Source organism: Rhinichthys klamathensis, unplaced genomic scaffold (genome assembly GCF_029890125.1).
Source record: "Rhinichthys klamathensis goyatoka isolate OS25496 unplaced genomic scaffold, OSU_Roscu_1.1 h1tg000068l_1, whole genome shotgun sequence".
Lineage (NCBI taxonomy): Eukaryota > Metazoa > Chordata > Actinopteri > Cypriniformes > Leuciscidae > Rhinichthys > Rhinichthys klamathensis.
In genome coordinates, this window is record NW_026606611.1 from 2,129,785 (window position 1) to 2,149,864 (window position 20,080).

General features: G+C 38.0%; 1 protein-coding gene across 2 annotated transcripts in view; it reads right to left on the reverse strand.

Annotated features, from left to right (window-relative positions):
• The window catches only part of LOC130084783 (C-terminal binding protein 1), a 33,972-nt gene extending 15,432 nt beyond the window's left edge, over positions 1-18,540 (reverse strand). Inside the window, exons 1-6 of one of the 2 annotated variants that reach the window (XM_056250259.1) lie at positions 18,394-18,540; positions 17,321-17,378; positions 16,931-17,094; positions 3,542-3,696; positions 3,323-3,467; positions 3,023-3,229 (exon numbers count right to left, since the gene is read on the reverse strand). In XM_056250259.1, coding sequence (XP_056106234.1) covers positions 3,023-3,229; positions 3,323-3,467; positions 3,542-3,696; positions 16,931-16,988 — 565 coding nt within the window. In that variant the 5' untranslated portion in view covers positions 16,989-17,094; positions 17,321-17,378; positions 18,394-18,540. Of the gene's footprint in view, positions 1-3,022; positions 3,230-3,322; positions 3,468-3,541; positions 3,697-16,930; positions 17,095-17,320; positions 17,379-18,384 lie in introns of both variants that reach the window. The other variant, XM_056250260.1, reaches the window with a different exon arrangement.
• Positions 18,541-20,080: the final 1,540 nt, after the last annotated feature.

Here is a 20,080-nt window from a genome sequence, read left to right on the forward strand (position 1 = left end):
GTTTCTTTAGAAATAAATAATGGACAAATGGAGTCTTTAAACGCCTCAGATGTAAAGTTATTCGCTGTCAAAGTGACGCCAAAATGAATGGTAGTCAATGGAAATGCTAACGCAAGTGAAGTTCTGCTACAAGATGGCGGCACCCGGCCGGCTTCAACTTCCGGTCGATGGATTACCCCCTTGGATGTAACCGCCTGGATAATCACACAACGCGCACACGTCCGATAATGACACGTCCAATTCGCGAACTAATGACTCATTTGAACCGATTCGTTTTAATGAATGGTTAAAACAACTGAAATGTCTGAATCGGTGTATAACTAATCGTTAACACTTTGTAATAAGGTTTCATTTATTACATAAATTACATAAAACAAATAAAAACACTTGTTTTTTCCCCCCGAAAAAGCATATGACTACTTTTTTCCACACAATGCTATCATGAATCGATAAGAGAATCGTTAAAGAATCGAATCGATAAGCAGAATCGTCAGTGGCATTGATATTGATAAAATCTTATGTTTCTTATGATAACTGAGATAATGCTGCTAAATTTATTTATTTTTTTACCTTGAATGTCATTGCTCTAATTTATTTTTTATATTTTTCATATTTCATATTTTGTTCAAATGGTTATTATAGCCTATCTGCTGTTCAAATGTTCATTTATTAGTGTGTTATGATTGGAATGTTGTCCCAGTTTTAAAATAAAGCACAGCAATGATATTTGAGAGTGTTTCTCCCTTTTCAGGAAAAGTATTAGGGCTGTTGGAACGAATTCCGAAATTCGAATATAATTCGAATATTTAAAAAATCAATACTATTCGAATGCTGAAGTTACTATTCGAATATTGTTTTTTTATGTATATTTTAATTTTTTTTTATATATATAAACAGGAAAGAGGCCGCACTATGCATAAATTGTTTTATTTGCACAAACGCGTTTCGGCGCGTGCCTTGTTGTGCAAATAAAACAATTTATGCATAGTGCGGCCTCTTTCCTGTTTAACGTTATATATTCTAATCATCAGGCCAGTTTAAGTTTAATCATTGAGTGAAGCCTGCTCCTATTCCCATTCATTATTTTTTTTATATGGAATCTTGCCTTTCTCGACACCTTGACTTACACGCATGTGAAAATGAAATGCTTTTGTTTCGTCTGATGAACAATAACGTTTTTGAATCGTAACACAATTGTGCACGTTATCCACGCTGTATCATCATAACAATACTGTCAAAAATGGTAAATGTTTAACAACGTAAAAAACGCCCGTGAAGCGCAAATATCTCGGTGAAAACTCAACGGATTCGGCGAGCACCAAACTCGTTGGAACCGTCTAGTCGAACTGAAAAGAACGATATAAGTTTCAGAATTTTTGGTGGTGTTTTAGCGGAGATATTAGCCGAAAACCATCGGTAGCGCTGCAACCATATTCAGCACGAATAAAATGTTTATTGTAATGTTAGATGTCCCTCTAGTGGACAGAACGTGTAACAACCACATGCTATAGTGGCATTGGCGATCCATAAGCCTGAGTAAAGTCGTAAATATTAATAATAGGATGAATTTGAACATTTAATATTCGAATATTATTCGAATATTAAATAAAATAAGGAATGGAATTCGAATAGTATTATAGAGGAAGATTGACAGCCCTAAAAAGTATCGAAAAAGTATCGAAATCGCAATTCTTGACTTGGTATCGGTATCGAAACAATAATTTTTGGTATCGTGACAACACTAGTTCGAGCCGATCGAAATTTGAACAAGATGCGCTGTGTGCTGCAATAACAATTACTGAAAACCTTAGCAATACTAGTAGGATTATACTAATGGTGGTGGGGAGTTTAGAACATTTCATGTGTTGCTAATCTTGCGTTGACGTGAACTCAAATGTGACATTGAATTGTTGATGAAGCAACTAAGTTCAAGTGTCTAAAGGCAATTTTACATATGATGTGTCATTAGCGAGGTCATTAGATTGAACATTACATGAACTGACATTACATCTCAGTTCCGATGTTTACAGCTTGACTGAGTGACGTAGTTCAGTTCGTTTCCCGGTGGGAGGGATCAGGTAGCACAGAGGGGAGGTGTGTGTGTGTGGAGGGGCGGGATGCGTTTAAAAAAGATTCAGGCTTTCTCGACCGATTTTCAAAATCGTATACCATAACGGAAATCCATCCTAGTGACGGAGAACTTTAATCCCTGATTATCATATTGCAAATTGCATTATGTAACAAGTCATCGCATTTTCTTCAATGTCGTGCAGCCCTAATGCAAGTTAAGCATGATATAAATTAATATGCACTAATTTGCATACAATTCCAGAACAGAAATCCTAACATTGGATAAAGCCTTGTTCAAAATTCTTGTTTCATTTTATTGACATACTACAGTTAAAGGTTTTTACAAAAGGGATTTTGGATATCTCTTATCACTCATAAATTAGAAAATACCACCAGTAAAAGAAAATGAGCATGTACAAATAAAACAGTATAAAACTAGGCAAATGATACACAAACAAACCTCTCTGTAATAGAGATAAACACAAAACTGTATAGTTTGGAGTAAGTGCTGATGAAGGTGGAGATTTCAGCCTTCTGCATGAGAAAAAAAATCTCATTTTAAGAAAAGCATCTTTAAAAATATTTATTGTAATTGAAGTCTACAGACACACAAAAAATAAACACTTAAGGGTATTTTGGACGTTTTCTTTCCACTAGTCTGAAACAACTTATGAAAAGCTAAATAGCCCAAAATTGGAAATCGACCAGTGCATAATTTTTTTTGACTATAGTGTCTTGCTTAAATCTTCTTTAGTGAATAACTATTTAAATAAATTCTCCATTAATATTCAAATGCTGCTGTTCGTCATGTTTTATACTTCGTTATACAACTTATATTGTAGTTATATATATTGAGTGTAAACATGCTGTCAGCTGTCACCTTAATATAACTGATTCATTCAAAAAGCCTTGGTTTTCCTGCCAGCCCTGATTTAATCATATCAGGACTCACCCAGTCCGATGATGCCCAGCGTTTCCCCTCGAATACGCGCAGCGCCTCCGGCCACCTCCCGGATCTGCTCCACGCTGGAGGCACGGGTGCCCTCACGCAGAGCCTGATGCATCCAGGTGACGCGGCGATACAGATTCAGAATTAGACACATGGAAGTGTCTGCCGTCTCCTCCACAGATGAGGCTGGCACATTACACACTGCTATACCTGTTTAAGACGGAGAACCAGTTTAAACGGTCAGTCTGACTGAAACTCATTCAATCAAACATGATCATTTCACAACACAGGAACAAAACTCACCCAGCTCTGCTGCAGCTTTTATATCAACATTGTCAAATCCACTGCCAATCCTCACAATGACCCGAAGACCTTTAAACTTGTCCAGGTCGTCTCGCGAGAGTGTAATGGTGTGATAGAGCAAAGCACCAACAGCCTCATTTAGGACCTGCAGCAGAACAAAAACCCATTATATACTGACTGTATAAAAGCCTTGGATATGGGCACAACATGTGACATTACCTTCTCGTGGATCTCCTGTGTGGACTGGGCATCACAGAAGGCCACGGTGGCCACGTCCTTCAGGATGGGCATCTCAACAGTACAGTCCCGCCCATCCAGCAGTGCCACCAGAGGACGAGGGTGCATGGGCCCATTGAGGATGGGTGGTCGAATACCTGCAGGACACCAAAGATCATCTTAATCATTTCTTACACGTAATGGAAACACAAATTGATCATCAAATTACCACAATTCTCATCACAAACACTACATGTCCTTTACATGAACCTAAAAGCAAACATTTAAGTAAGTACAGTAAAGCAGCACCTAAACTCGAACAGCCAATGAGAACAAACACTAAAGCTTATGGATACTAGAAGGGATGCTCTGATCGATCGGCCACAAATAGCGTTCTATGACTCGATCGGGAGTCACTACAATAGGCCGATCTCACCAACCGATCGCAAATTGACAACGTCAGACTTTAGCGTCGCAGTCATGTCATCACCAGTGTGGAGTTATTACGCGTTCTCCAGAAACAATGAACTTATCTTACTGGGCTTGAACGGTCAAATACACACACACGTGACAAAATGCCCATTTTTGCGAGCAAAGTCGTTTATTAGGAGTGTGAATCGTCACTGCTCTCACGATTCAATTCGATTATGACTATCAACGATTCGATATCATGATGCATCGCAATATTACTGCACATGGCTACATTTTCGTCAATGAAAACAGCAGTCAGATATATGAACTCCCTTTTTATTTTATCTGCTCCAAGTAAGTACACTTCCTGAATATAGTCAAACAAAACTTAAGTCTGAACACGGCAGACAACAGGAGCATTTACAGCTAATCAACACTTGTAAATACTAAAAACACATGAAACTGTCTAGTATACTTAAAGGAACACTCCACCCATATGCATTAAGCTTTCCATTGTTAGAAACCCAGTCATACTATTGAATGGTCGTGAAACACTCTCTCTTTCCCCTGAGAGGAGAGAAATCCGCTATTTACCTTTTTCACTTCCTCCTACAATGACGCAAAAATCGTCATTTTACGTCATTGTAGGAAGAAGTGGAAGACTTGACTGACGGTGGTAACTGACTTCTGTAAAGACTACAAGCACTAGTTCAAACCCGCCCATAGGGGGTTGGACCTAATGCGCTAACAGAGCTATCACAGATCAGTGGGTGGGACTTCACTTGTAGATACTGAAATCAATATCAGCCATCTTGTTTATAAGCTAAGCTAACAAGCGCTGTGGAGATAGGAAGTTATGACAATGACGGAAGAAACTAAACATGATATGGAAGAAACTAAACATGATATGGAAGTAGAGCATTTTTGAAATTCTGCTGCTCGAATCCGCTGTTCGTGGCTATCTTTACGAGCCGCAATTTAGTGAAGAGCAGCTGAGCCTGATGGAGGAACAGGAGGCGGACGAGGAGCCCGGGCTGGGCGGACTGCTGGTGCCTGTGCTCTCGCTGTGCGCGACGGACACAGATAGAGTCCGTCTGCTGCAGAGAATTTCAACGATAGCAATTTCTCCTGGACGAAATCTCTGAATCAGACGAGCACACGGACGTTTGTGTTGTGATGTGAACCATCCTAGTGTCGCACCGCATATGTTCTGACTGAAAATCCAGGTATCATGCAATAATTCACCATATAGAAAGAAATACAAACGAGGAGTAATTCACTAATGAGTTTGCCAATGTAACGGGGTTCGTTGTCGTGGGAAGGAGGAGGCGGGAACCGGCGAACATTTAAACATTTTAATAGTAAAATAAACAAATACAAAACAAAAGTATAAGCCAGCTGGCCACACACAACAGAAACAAAACATAAAATCAGGCCTGTTCCTTTTGTGCTTCCGCTCCTCCGTGAGAGATATGAGACCGCTGCGTCTCACAGGTGTCATTCATTATCACTCGCGCCGTCCTCTCACGTCCCTCGTCCTGTCCGCCACAGCCAACTAACTACACATTCTGTGTGAAATGAATTTCAAACTCTTTTGGCAGCAAGTCTTGTAGACGGAATGGAAGAGTGATTTCTCTGTTTGCGCTGTTCTGGATTAGTGGGAGTGGCTTGCGGAGCTGTGCAATGTGGTGCATTGTGGGAGTTGTTGTCTTACATACAAATGCGCCCTAAAGTTATTTTCTGTCTTTTCTCGGTCAAGAGGGCACCAAATTCAAAATTTCTTTTACATTTCGACTACATATATAACCCACTTTCAATAAAGATTAATGTTGAAATGGTTGGAGTGACCCTTTAAATTACAATAACGCTCACACGACACGCACATACACACAAGCTCACGTGTACACACAAGCTCGCGCACACACGCGCTGTAAATGTGAAAATGGTGGGTGCTTTTTTTATTACTTGCTTTTGTGTTTCGCCTCCCTCCGCCATGTTACGCTAACGAGACAAGCGCGTATGCGACGAATGACGTCAGAAACGTCAATAGGCTATAATTGATTATGAATCGCATAGATCCACATCGCAATGCATCGTAGAAATTAATTTCAACACCCCTATTGTTTATGTCTTAAGTGAACATAAACAGTGTATTCTGTGTTTAAGTGAAAGCAGGCTAATAAAGATGCTGCCGTCCTTGCCATTCATGTTAATCAAATATCATCTCATTGCTCTCAACTAAATCACTTTTGTGCAGATTATGCAGTTTTTGTACAGTGCATTTAATTACTCGATGCAATTTATGTTATATTTCGATTCAGTACAGCCGCATGCGTTTTGGACGAAAAGAGGAATAGATAGACTATATTCCCCCCCCAAAAAAATTTATAAAGTGAATCCTGCCTACTTAAGTAGGACGTAGGAAGGAAGAAATGCTCAGAACATGGTGAATAATATTTCTGACCAGAATACTTATTTTGTAATACTCATCTTTTTGTTTTTGTCCTCAGTCACATATTGACATATTGGACAATTATTTAATTACACCTTATGTTTGACATTAAGTCTTGTAAGCTCTTTAATAAGCCAGAGTATCCTAATATGGATAATGTTTTGCATAAGCCTATTTTAGAGGCCTATTAAATTGTTCATTGCAAAAGTAATATTTGTTGTGCTTATTTATTTGATTCTCAATTAAAACAACAATCTATATCATTACTGTAAAAAACATGTGGTTTTTCCCCCAACTATTTATAAAAAAAAAAATAAACCACCGGTGGGCCCAAATTCTTTACATTTTTAAAACAGTAATATCCTATACTAAACCTAAACTAATCTTGACAAACTATATATCATTTGAAAGCTTACAATCTCTAGTTTCCATATTTGGTGATTGATTTTCAAAATAAATTACAGAGGAGCCGTAATTTATCAATTTGCAACAATAATATTTTCATACTCTTAGACCTTTATTTTGAAATAGTGATGAACATGAAAAATCATGAAAGAAGGGTAGAAACCTCAGTTTGTTTTCATTCCAAGAGTTCAAAAGATAGCATCCATTCAATTATTAAAAAAAAAAAGGTCTGAATTTTTTTTTTATATAAAGAAAAAAATTATATGATGTGGCAGGAAGCTAAAACGCACATGCGTGTTCTTTTTATGTTTCTTAGAGGTTGAAATCATATCAAAATCTGCCAAACTTCTCATATTACTTCTGAATAGGATGTCTACTTCATAAATTGTATGAAAATTGTGGAAATAATGGTTCATATCACTCAAAACACATATGGAAATGGAGGCGCCCTTATATGGGCAGTGATGGAGTCTGGTTGTCATCTAGTGAAAAAGTTTGGTACTGCGCCCAAACAAAATCTTACTGAAAGCTCATTTTTTGAGATATCAACCTACAATTTGAAACACAACTTGTTCAGATTTTTGGCTTTGATTTTTTTGCAGTTTTAGAGTCGCCCAGGTTTTTAAAATATATATTTTATATAAAATATGAATAATTAAAAATTTTACATTGTACATTTTCATAAACACAAACTTCTATAACTTTTTTTCTGTTTCACTTTCTTAATTTATTTCACTTCTACAAGAATCTGCCAAATGTCTTCTTTAAAACAAGACCAATCTTACGTCTATATTCCAAAGCATTCTTGAATTACAACCATTTAAGTTCGAAATGTGCATTTTCATGTATATTCAAAAAAAGGGGGGTGACACTTAAAGGGTTAAACCTGACATTCAAGAGAGCGCTAAATTATTACTTGTATAAAGCTTGAATGATCAGGATCGGCATCAGCAAATCATGATGACAAAAAAAATCTGTAATCTGTATCGGCTGCAAAAATCCTGATCGGAGCATCCCTAGATACTACTCATGTTAATAAACAACAGCAACATCTGCCATCGTTCGCAACCAAGATGACATTAACTTCAACGTTCATTACATCAGATTAGCAGATTAACCAGCATTAAATAAATTAATCCTGTAAAAACATCCTTAAAATGAGAATTTGCCATAATTTTGCCATTATGAGAAGCAAAACCAAATATTCAAGCCTTTCAAGACTATCAGCATTTCTTTTTACCAAACAGAGTACGGATGATTTCCGTCAACAAAACGTCCATATCAAATGACACCAAACTATTAGAAAGCCAGAAGTGATTTATCATGTTTTGAATGTTAGTGGTCTGATAAATTCCAGGAAACTATTTTATGATTGTTACCATTATGGGGCAAGACAACAGCTAACAACTCCAGGGTCCAACCCAACCCCCCCCCCAACCTGACAAACGAAAGTGTGAGCAGGGGACGGAGGGAGGGAAGGAGATGGGGAAAGGGGGCAGGGAGTCTTCACATGACTCATAATGACCTACATTCAGCAGACTGGAAGCTAAATTATCTTTGTCTCCATACTGCTAAACCACCACTAACTACTTCAGGTTTAATACATCAAAGATAGAAAGGTTTAATACATCAAAGATAGAAATGTTTAAAAGTAATAGAGAGGGGAACAGGAAAACAAGCCCCAACCCCAAAGTGCACAGTAAATCCTGCATGGAGCCATACATAATTATGCATATCAACATTTTTAGATGTTGCATCATTACTTATTTTAATGATAGCTGAAGTGATCGTTCACCCAAAAATGAAAATTGTCATTATTTACACACCCTCATGTCCTTCTTAAGTTTCTTTCTTCTGTGGTACATAAAAGAAGATAGTTTGAAGAATGCTGGTAACCAAACAGTTTTGGTCACCATTGACTTTCGTTGTATGGACAAAAACAGACATTTTTCAAAATGTCTTCTTTTGTGATCCATAGAAGAATGTCCGTCATACATGTTTGTAGTAATTAGTGTGAGAATTTTTCATTTGAAGGTGAACTAACCCTTAAACATTCAAAATAGTTTAACTTTTGAGAGCCCTACATTCTTGTCCATTGCACTCCATCTAGCTGCAGTTCAGTACAAGTAGTTTCGCACATCCCTATTTAGAGATAAAAGTGATTTCACTAAAATAACAAACATTGAGGTCTAAATTTATTTAACAATCACCAGTCAGTACATTAAATTTAACTGTTACAATCTCAATTGTAAAAAAATAAAATAAAACACATTTCAAGCAGTAACGCTTTAAATTTGTTTTAAAGACAAATTCTTGAAGTGAGTTTTAGTGTGATCATCTAAAGATCTCGGTTTTCTGTAAAGGCCATAAAAGTTGTGCAATAACTTTATAGTTATTTAGCACATTAATTTTGCTACATATCTATTAGTTACCCTATTGAAGTTTCTGAGCTTACCTTCCATATTTCATCAAGTGTCTAGTGGTCCATTTTGAATACATATAGATTTTGACCATGCCTTGTAAGAACCTGTCACTTACAAATGCACCTCGGCACACACTTTATTTTAGATTGAATTGTGAGGTGCAGACATGCTACAGAACGCAATGGTGAACACAGAGGACAGAGACAGTACAAAGATGCTGTGACAATGCAATACAGCATCATTACAAGGCAAAATGCCAAATTAAAGATGATTGGTAATGGTCATACAGACTAAAGTCATAGACCGCCATCAGCGCTGCATTTACTGCATACGGCACATGATAGGGACAGACTTAAAAGCAAACATTTTAGTACAGTGTCACAACTGACTGTAAAAAGGAGCAGAGATGTCATTTTCTGTTCATATTTGAAGACAGCAGCACAGCACTTTTTTTTTGTTTTGAAAATTAGCAGGGTAAAAAGCTGACATATCAGACAATGAGGAACTTCTGCCTGTTACAGCCAAATGCAGAACAACTACAGGAAGGACATTTTTGAGCAAGAGGAGAACTTAATTGATCTGTATCATCAGATTCCCATCATGCATCAGGATGTTCTGTGTACCACGATCATCAAACTGCATTACATAAACAGTTAGAAATGGCAAAATTCATTGTGGCATCACCAAATCTGCCCATTTTAACAGAAATTAAGAGATGCAGTTCAGGGAATGCAGTGTTATGCCAGAAGTATCGAATAACAAGGTGTGAGATTTTGCCCGTCATATAATTACGATCTCATTATCACACTCGTCTAGGAACAGCTGTGGAGGGAAAAGGGTGTTAAACCGTTCATCCAAGAACTCACAACCCCCCAAACCTATTTCTACTGAACGATGCTCGTGTAAATCCGAACAGCCATGTTACATTCTATGATTTTAAGACCCAACGCCCCCCTTCCATCACTGACAGGTGTTGCTGCACTGGCGGCTGAGATGGGGGTGGGGTAAGACGCCTCCGTGACATTCACCAACACGCACACTCATGCTATCACACTCCTGTGCACAGCTAATGATTAAGGAGAGCTCCATAACGAGACCTTAAAGACAAATATTTGCACTCTTTCCCTCCAAATCAATGCTTTGTGGAAAAGCACACACTGCGTGATGGCAGTACAGAGCGTTCTGGGAGTGGAATAAACATAACATATAAAACAAGAAAGATGCAAAATGGCTGAGCGGCACAATTCACAGTCCGCGGTGCTCTCGCAAGGAACAATGCAAACACTTATTTCTGTAGGGTCACGGCGAGAGCGCCGGCGAGAGCACAGATGCTGTGTGTTGAGTCCGAGCCAGGCTGCATGAGAAAGAGAGAGGGCCGCAACACAAGCATGGCCATGCAAACAATGCCATTCATTCAGCGCTCATTTCTCTACTTCACCCCCCTCCCAAACCTTCTCTCGCTCTCCCTCCCTCGCCATTTCACCCCCCACATGGTCCTCACACACACACACACACACACACACACACACACACGGTCTCAAGGAGAGGGGGGGAAGGGTGGGTGGATGATAATACAGCTGCACCACACCCTGCCTCCTGCTTGGCCAACACACACACACACACACACACTCTTGCTCAAGCTGCAAGGACATGCACTATAAGCGGCAAAAAGGAAAATTACGCCCGCTGCTGACACCACACCCATGTGAATTACTCGCACTGCATCTTCAAGGCGACTCACACACAGACACACACACACAACATCAAACAGGTACACGTAGGTCCAAACCTTGCATCATGAAATCCACGCGCCTGTCTTCTCTCCCCTCCTCTCCTTCTACCGCTCTCTCTCCACCCTTTACAATCAGTGTCAGGCTGTTTTTGCCTGGCAGACACCCATCTCCCATGTCATCCACACTGGCCCCTCCCCCACGGCGACCGTCCAATCAGAGGCCTGGGCTTCGAGTGCCGGCCAACCAGCACAAACCTCCACGGCATTGACAAGCAGCACTAGAGGCAGTTAGGCAGTTGTTGTTTTTTAAAGAGACAGAGTCTTGTTCTGCTCGCATCTACATGACCTCGCTCTCCCAAAGAAACGCCTCCGTTATCCTCTCCTCCCGCCCCCTGGCTCTCTCTTCTGCTGTCACTTGGATAAATATCACTGCCATCTGCAGCTGTGGCCATAAAACTGGGCTTAAATATCAGGAAAATTATCGCACTGCCTGAGCTGATGACAGCAGTTTTCTCATAGGATGTTATCTGCAAGCAAAACAACTTGCTTTGCTAAATAATAAGGTTTGACCCGAGGCAACTGCTGATGAGAGTGAAGCTGCCAGCTACAATCTCCATATAAATTGAATAATGGCACAAGACACGCTCCATATTTGAATCCCCATTTAAAATGTAAATGTAAAAGTTTAAAAGAATCAACAAGGTACTTTCGACAGACCAAAAATAGCCCCAAAAGCGCGAGTCTTTGGTTAAATATCACTGTAGTAGGCAAATCTGTATTGTATAACAAGCCTTAATCAAAAATGTTCATTAACTTCAGCATTACGTGATACTATATTAAAGTGATTTCCGTCATTTTGACAGATTATAAATTGCATTTACCTGTGAAAACAAACCTGGAAAGAGACGCGAGGATTTGGGGAGAATAACGAGAGATTCTTTGTGCGATCCAGTGAATTATTAACGGAATATCGTAAATTAAATTCGGGAGAACAGACCACAGATGTGCCGTATATGTTGTCCTTTTTCATTCTTTTACAGCGGATTGCAAAGGAAAAAATAAAAATCATCATGAGGAAAAGATACAGCGACTGAAAAGAGCTCTTGCCGTAGATATTCTTGTTATAACATGTCACGGGTAAAATACCAAGTATAACGTTACTCTCATGATGTCTGAGAATAAATCATGAAGGAAAATTGACGGCTCATCCAGTCAAACTGACGGATCAGCTTTATATGTAGGGCAACCTTATGATTTGAAATTATTCATTTCAGCTTTTTTTGAATGGAAGTTCCCCAAACCGGAAGTGCCACCCATAATTCAAAACGCAGTAAGGTCGTCAGGAATAAGGTGGATAGTATTTTTTCCCCTCATACTATGGAAGTCAATGGGTCGGTGTCATCATTCGTCAACTGTCTGGATACTGACATTCTTTAAAATATCATCTTTTGAGTTCATCAGAAGAAAAATGCATACAGGTTTGGAACAACATGTATGTAAATGAGAGAATTGTCATTTTTGGTGAACTATCCCTTTAAGAAACCAATAAATGTTTGACTTTCCTCATATTTAAACAGCGCAGCTTAAGGCCTTTTTGCTTTGGAGTCCAGTGACAGTCCATTTAAAAATCTTACCAATCAAATTCATAAAGTGTCATCCATCTACCAACATTTGCAATGTAATGGAAACAGCAAAATATATTTTCTTCCCTATTGTGTTGTACATCAGAGTAAAAGATTATCACACACACAAAAAAAGTAGGCCGTGTACTTTGTTCTATGCATCGGTTATTCACTCTGGTTTATTTTGAGATGTGGTTGTTGCACTCAAAAGTCGAGGCAGATAAACGTGAGCTTGCAGGGGCGAGTTTAAGTGACTAAATTATTGGAGCATTTCCACCAGAGAAAAGTCTGTCGTTTACACCGGAAGATCCATTTATGACATTGTGATTAAAAACATATGCATGGATGAATCGTTTATGAACCTTAACATGTATTTAGAAAATAAATAGAGTGAAATTTTCTTTCATGCCGACTAAAAAAGAAAATCATATGGCCTGCAAAAAGACTTTCCCATATTTAAACTATTTAACAGGTAACCTTGATGACATTTATATAAAGATTCAAGATTCAAATAACAGGGCATGCAAATACAGACCTAAATAATGACGACAAGCAGTGTAGCAAGAGGGTTCCCGAATTGTCTTGCAAATTGATGCAAAATTATACAGAGTTCATCTAAATAAATATTAATACTCGTCTTGATGTAATGCCAAATAGATACTGCACGTTTCACTGATCCGATCACACAACTAAAACCCATTAAACACCAGGTACATAAATTAGGATCTATTCAAATTTTAGCGAGCAGGTCTAATATCAACATCAACATTTTGTGAGGTATCAGAGTCTTTGACGTTGAGCCAAAAAAATAAAAGGGACTGCAATATACAGCACACCGACTCATTTATATAACGTCTGCGCGGCCCTCGCGTTCTGTAATAAATCCTTCCCTCATGGGTCAAAATGACCTGAAGCCCTAAAATTATTCTTTCTTTTTTTTTTTTTCAGAAAGCTTATTTTATTTCATTTTGATAATATTTATTCTATTTTTTAATGCCATTTTTTGGGAGATTTATTTATATTTTATTTACCTTTAAATTACTAGATTTGATCAATAAATAATAAATAAAAAGTAATTTAAGCACATACCTCACATTCTTTTGACTTAAATTCAAAATAACTATTTCATGCATACACCTTTTAATTCAGCTCAAAATATCTTACATTGGGTGTCTTTGCCGACCTCTTGTGGAAAAAAAAATTATATAACATGATATTGACTATGACTCTAGCCACTATGGCTTTATAGCTCTTTATGGAGCAAATGAGCTGTTCCGCTGGGTCCTAAAGTCAGTTCATTCAGTATGCATTCAGATACACATGTAGACCTTATAAAATAACTTTTTGGTAAAGTTTTAGCATTCTTCGCATTCCATTCATTCCTATGGGGGTCAAATTGACCCACGAGGGAAGTATTTGTTGTTACCTTTTCAAATTACAACCACAAAACGCCTCGAATACATTACATTTTTTTGTGTGTGTATTCGTGGTGCAAGTGCTAACGTGCGACACAAGTTCTGTACTGGGGTCCTGGACCCCTTCCGATGAAGACTTAATTTTTAATTTCTCAAAAATATTTTCCAATTCAAAATGACCCGGGGGAAGGATGAGGGTTAAATGTGTTGATGTAATTTCAAAAGAAACAGGAAGACAGGGTGGTAGTGATGCAACAACTAATCAATAACAAAAATCCACAATGAATTTCATTATCGATTAGTCGCGTCTGCCCCCCCGGGCACGGGAACTTCCGCAAGTAGTGTCAAATTACAGCACTGAATAACGTATTTCTATGGACAAAATGCATTTTAAAATAGTGGAGGAAACAGAGTGAGCTGCTCCTGGAAAGGTACTGGATCCAAGCTCCCCAAAACATGAGAAATTTTTATTTTAAACTTCAAGCTAATGCATTAACATGGCTAGCCCTGTCAGACGCTTTGATAGATGCGTGTGCTACTTAATGTGGGATATGTTTCCTTAGCGCAAAACTTTAATTTTACAGTTATTTATAATCTTATCTGCAAGTGTTTCAAATTCACGCAAGTGTTTTCATTTTGCATGAATGCTCGTCCTGACAGTCTGCGTTAAACTTCAAACTTTACTGAACAAGTAAATAACACATAACAAACGGGACGCATTAGAGAGGGAGACAATTAATATTCAGCGCAGAAATATTAATTTTGCTGGAATATCTGTTGTTGGACGTTAAATTTAGATTTAAAAGTCAACATGCAATTCAAGTACTTTATGAGAGTGGTAACTGTAAAGGGAAAACAGCGCGTAATTGAATATAAAAGTAAGATGTTTCTTACATTTACAGGATAAAGAATGACAGTAACAGGTTACTGTGTCTAGTGACTGCGTCATTCCTCTTATCTGTTAACCGAGTTTGTGTTTTTATTATTATCTTAATTTTTAATCTAGGGATTTAAACTGTCCTTTTTGCTTTATAGCTCTTTTGCATAAAGCATAGATATATTCACTATATATGTTTTCATATTCAGTTGGCACGTTTGTTTGAAGAACAGCATTGGGCAGGATGTGGAATAGTGTGTTCTGTCAAAAATAAACTAAATTGGGCTTTTTATCCAATTAATCTAAGAAACAATTGGCCACCTAATCGATTATGAAAATCGTTAGTTGCAGCCATACAGGGCGGGACATAAATCCACTTAAAAATGCAGCATTCTGTGTAAAATTCAAATGGGTCCGATACGTTTTATGGTCTTTATCGACTCGTACATATGATCCGCTCTGTACTATCGTGTCTCTGGACCGGAGCAGACCGTGTCTGTGTATGTGTGTGTGTCTGTGTGCGACACTAACGCAAAGCCAAACTTAATTCGCCCCAAGGTGAAAAAGACTTGCTGTTAAATGTATTAAAAAATCATTATTCTGTTTCTGTTTTTTGAACATTATTCTGCTTCTGTTTTTATTAACTTTTATTTGTTGTATTTTTCGGTGGATTGTGATTTTATGTACAGCACTTTGAGAAGCTGCTTTTAAAAGGCGCTCTATAAAATAAAGTTTATTATTATTATTGTATATGTGTATAGTACTAAAAACATACTCAAGTAAATTTAAAACATTTAATAGTGCGTCTTTTTCACCTGGGAAAGCATATTTACACTGTCTGAATCGTTCCGTATCCTCTATATAGTGCATTATGTGCCATTCACCATATATAAAAAAGAAAAAATGTAAATGTGTGAGCAAGTGACCGATTTTAGCCGCAGCTTCAGATTCTAGAGAGCATTTGATTGGACAGAAAATCAGATGAGAAGCTGAAGTGCAGAGTGATGTCATCAAAATCATTGATCCGTATTGGCGGAAGTGAGAGACTACGTTTTAAATGCTTGTATCTTCTAAATGCGAATTTTGTCATTGTTTTGGAGCACACTAGCTTATACTGTAGATAACAGTAAGGCTAACAAATTCATACTAAAAGCCAAAAAACATTTTTTTGGATGTCATGGGGACTTTAAGAGATGGCACTATGTTCACCAAATCTAAAGAACTAGCTTTCCCTAGATTTTATGAAAATGGCAGAAAATGGACAGGAGTTTCATTCATTTAGTAGTAATGTACTATATAATAAAGAACACACAGGCACTGTTTTTAATAACAGTAGTTGAGTGTCTGTGCCGCCCTGCACAAACAGGAAGGAGAAAAGATAAGAGAACAGAGCTCAAACTGTCTAACAACTACATCACCGGCCACACAAACATTCACGAAACAACCATATCATCACCCATCCATTTCTCAATGTTTGTTAGTTCACATAGTACACTGACACTCTGCCAGTGCCAGATGATTCACTCAGACACATACAAATAATACATAAATCACTTCTCTATAAACATTGGGATAATACATTTAGGTCAATACATAACAGTCCAATAAAGCAAATGCAAATCTGACTAACCACAGCGTCAAATCTAAATTTAATTACAAGGTAAAACAATCACTTTTTGAAGTTCAGCTCGAGAGATAAAATGCAATGCTTTTCAGGCCTGTGTATCTGGTGGTTGATGCAAGGATTCACTTAAAGTCAACATGAAATCAAAATGTAACAATTTTCATGGTCTTATTGTGAAGAATTCATCAGTGCACATAATACCAAAACATTTTTTTTCATCAAAACCTACTAACTTGGACTTAATTTAACCAACAGGTGTCTGTGGACCGCTTCTCATAACCCAATCAAAGTCCTTAAACATCTCATTTCACATGTCACATTATGGACGTAAAGTGGGTGCAAACGTCATTTTATGTTGAATTTAATAGATTTGGGTTGTTGAAATTCAATAGGATAGATATTGTCCATCTAATATGTTTTCATCTTCTTACCTTCACAGATGCGGTCCAGTCTCTGCCGCTTCACTTTGTGTTTGTCCATCAGAGCCATCGACTGGCAGTTCTTCGGTAAGACCAGCTACGGCCACAGCACGATGAGGGAGAGAGAGGGCACAGCACAGCGTTCAGTCCAGAAACCACCCAAATCCTAAAAATAGCTGTGAAGATCAATTTCACAGGTTAAGACACAGCCCAAAAGCACTTGGACTACCTATTCGCACCATGGGGAAAAAAATGCAAAGATAAAAATGTCATGCATTTTACCTGGTGTAAAATACCTTGACTATTTAATCTGGAAATGTTTCACAGTGAGGCTTCTTCAACCACATAAATGACTTGATTCTTAAAAATAGTGCTGGGAAAATGTCAAATGAAACTACCCACCTGATGATGTCAAGGCCAATCAACTACTCTGCTGACGTCACGGTCTTTATAATGGCAGCTGAAGGGGAGAACATCAAACAAGCATTAGTTATGGACCGAGCGTAGAAAACTGTCATTTTCCCTCATAATTTAAGTTACTCATAAATTATCTGAGGCGTTTGAAAGAGGATAAAGGCCCATATGTCCACTAGCATTAATGCTGTAGTACCTCAAAGAGGCTACCTTTTTAAACTCGCTTCTTGAAGACCATTTCAGTGAAGCATTTGATACTTAAGCTAAATACTCGTAAAACGAACGAATGAGCGCGTTTTCAGAAACAAAATTAACGTTAATTAACATTTCACGTTTTTTTGAGCGCTCAGTTGATAACTTCGTGATTATTAACTTCAGTCTCATTTCGCTTAGTTAGCTCTCTCTCATGAGACTCAATGAAGAAACATGTGACTGTGTAACGTTAGAGTAGTTCAGGACATGAAAAACTACAGAAGAACACATAAATTGGGTTAAATATCCATAAATCCTGACAAGCGTCGTGTCGCCGCGTCTCGATCGCGAGACTGCGCGCGGACAGTCAGTGAGCGCGAGACCAACGGCTGCGGTCTCAAACAATCGCGTTTAACGGGGGAAACTTGCGGTTTCGTTGATTTTACCGGGTGCGTTGAAGTTTTGTCGCGTCCCTCGCTCGCTTCAAGTTCTCAAATTAGCGCTGAGCTAGCTAATTAGCACATGCAGCAAGTCACAATGCAAATGACTACACAATTAACCTCCAAATCCAGTAACGTTAGACAAAACACGCAAAGGAAAACACAAGAGCTTTTTTGTGGTTTTTAATCGCTCTTATAACTATATTCATCTCTGATAGCGTTGGTTCTCTGACTGTGAATGTAACGTACACACTGAGAAAGGCGCTTAGACTGGTTGCTAACTGAGCTACCAAACATTAAACACACACACAGAGTGTGAGAGATACAGTCATAATAACACACTGGAGTCTCACGGCACACACAATCGAGAATCTGAGGTGCGTAATTTGTCAAAGATAGTCCAGAAGCAGGGTAACGCACCCCACTCACCCGAAAAAGCGTCTCTGGAGATTGATGTACGGGTCAGTGTGGTCACGGTAGGTGAATCAACTATTCCCCGCTATCACTCGCCATGAAATCTGCCCAGAAAAGGAAGTCGAGGCCGCACAGACAACGTGCTGTGCAAAGAGCGAGTATTCAGAGCAGAGACATGAGCGATGTACAGTAGAGCGCCTTCTACAGGTCAGTCTGTCATATTGCGGGATCATGCACTTATTTTCTTTTCTTCATACATCATATTTAGGCCTATAAGGTAGTAGGCCCTACTGAAGCTTGTTTCTGCCACGGAATACAAAAGTTTATATCTCAAAATTCTGACTTTTTTTTTCTTGAAATGTAACAAAAAAAAAGTCAGAATTGCAAGATATAAATTCAGAATTGCGAGAAAGTCAAAACTGCGAGATGTGTAAAGCTCAGAATTCCAAGAAAGTCGTCAAAACTGCGAGATATAAACTTAGAATCCTTAAAAAAAAAAAGTCAGAATTGTGAGATGTAAACTCAGAATTCCGAGAAAATCAAAACTGCGAGATGTAACCTCAGAAATCGTAAAGTCAGAATTGCGAGATTTAAACTCAGAATTCCGAGAAAAAAGTCAAAACTGCGAGAAGTAAACTCAGAATTCCTTAAAAAACAAAAAAAATCAGAATTGTGATATGTAAACTCCGAATTCTAATTGTGACCTTTTGTCTCTCGAGTTTATTTCTCAAAATTAAATAAATTAAATTGAATAAAAAATAAGAAAGGTATTTGTGAATCCTCAAAATTCTGATTTGTTTTTCTTACAATTCGCAAAACTAATGCTTGTGTGTTTATTTTTCCATGGCGGAAACAAGCTTCCAAAATATGGAGATTGCTAAACTGGGGACAGAGGGGTAAGATGTGTCAGTAGGTAAGCTGTCTCGCCCCCTAAATTTGCATTATTTGTCGCATGATCATTTATTATTATAGAAAGGGCACTCATATACAGCTGGCTGTAAAATATATTTTTAAGCAGTTCATATAGGCTGCCATTTATGCTTGTAAATTGTGTAAAACCATGTACATTAATTTAGCCATTAATTATTAAACGAAGCATTTCCCCACAATGCTAGCTGTGCCTGTGGGGTAAAATGTTTTATCAGATGTTTAAGGTAAGACATATCAGTGACTAAGCTAGAGATAGTAAGTATTGTATCCAAAAGCAGGAAATGCTATTATAAAATGTTGAAAAAATTACATAGTTAAGGACAATCAACAATCGTATGCTCAGGTATATGATTTGATTCTAACACAACATCTAAAGGCTTATGTTGAGTACAATGGGATGTCCTTTATGGAGACAGAAGGAATTTCTCAGAGAAGTCTTGCCACACAGTAAAATGCTGTGTAAATTTTTAGTTTCATCTTAGAATAAACTGAACCTTTACAGAACAGAATTACCCAAATGAATTTTAACTTGTAAATGAACTAGCATACCATTTAAACCCTGAATATGTCTGCTCCTAAGTTGACTAACTAGACTAGAGCATTGATTGGTTCTCTACCTTTTTGACTCAAAGAACCCAATTTTCCCATTTTCTGCTTTAATTTTGATTATGAGGATTCAAGATTGGATGGATACATAGGAATTTAATTTCTTAAACAACCTTGTAGGAAGACACATCATGGCCAAGATCTTGACCAAAAATTGATGCACCTC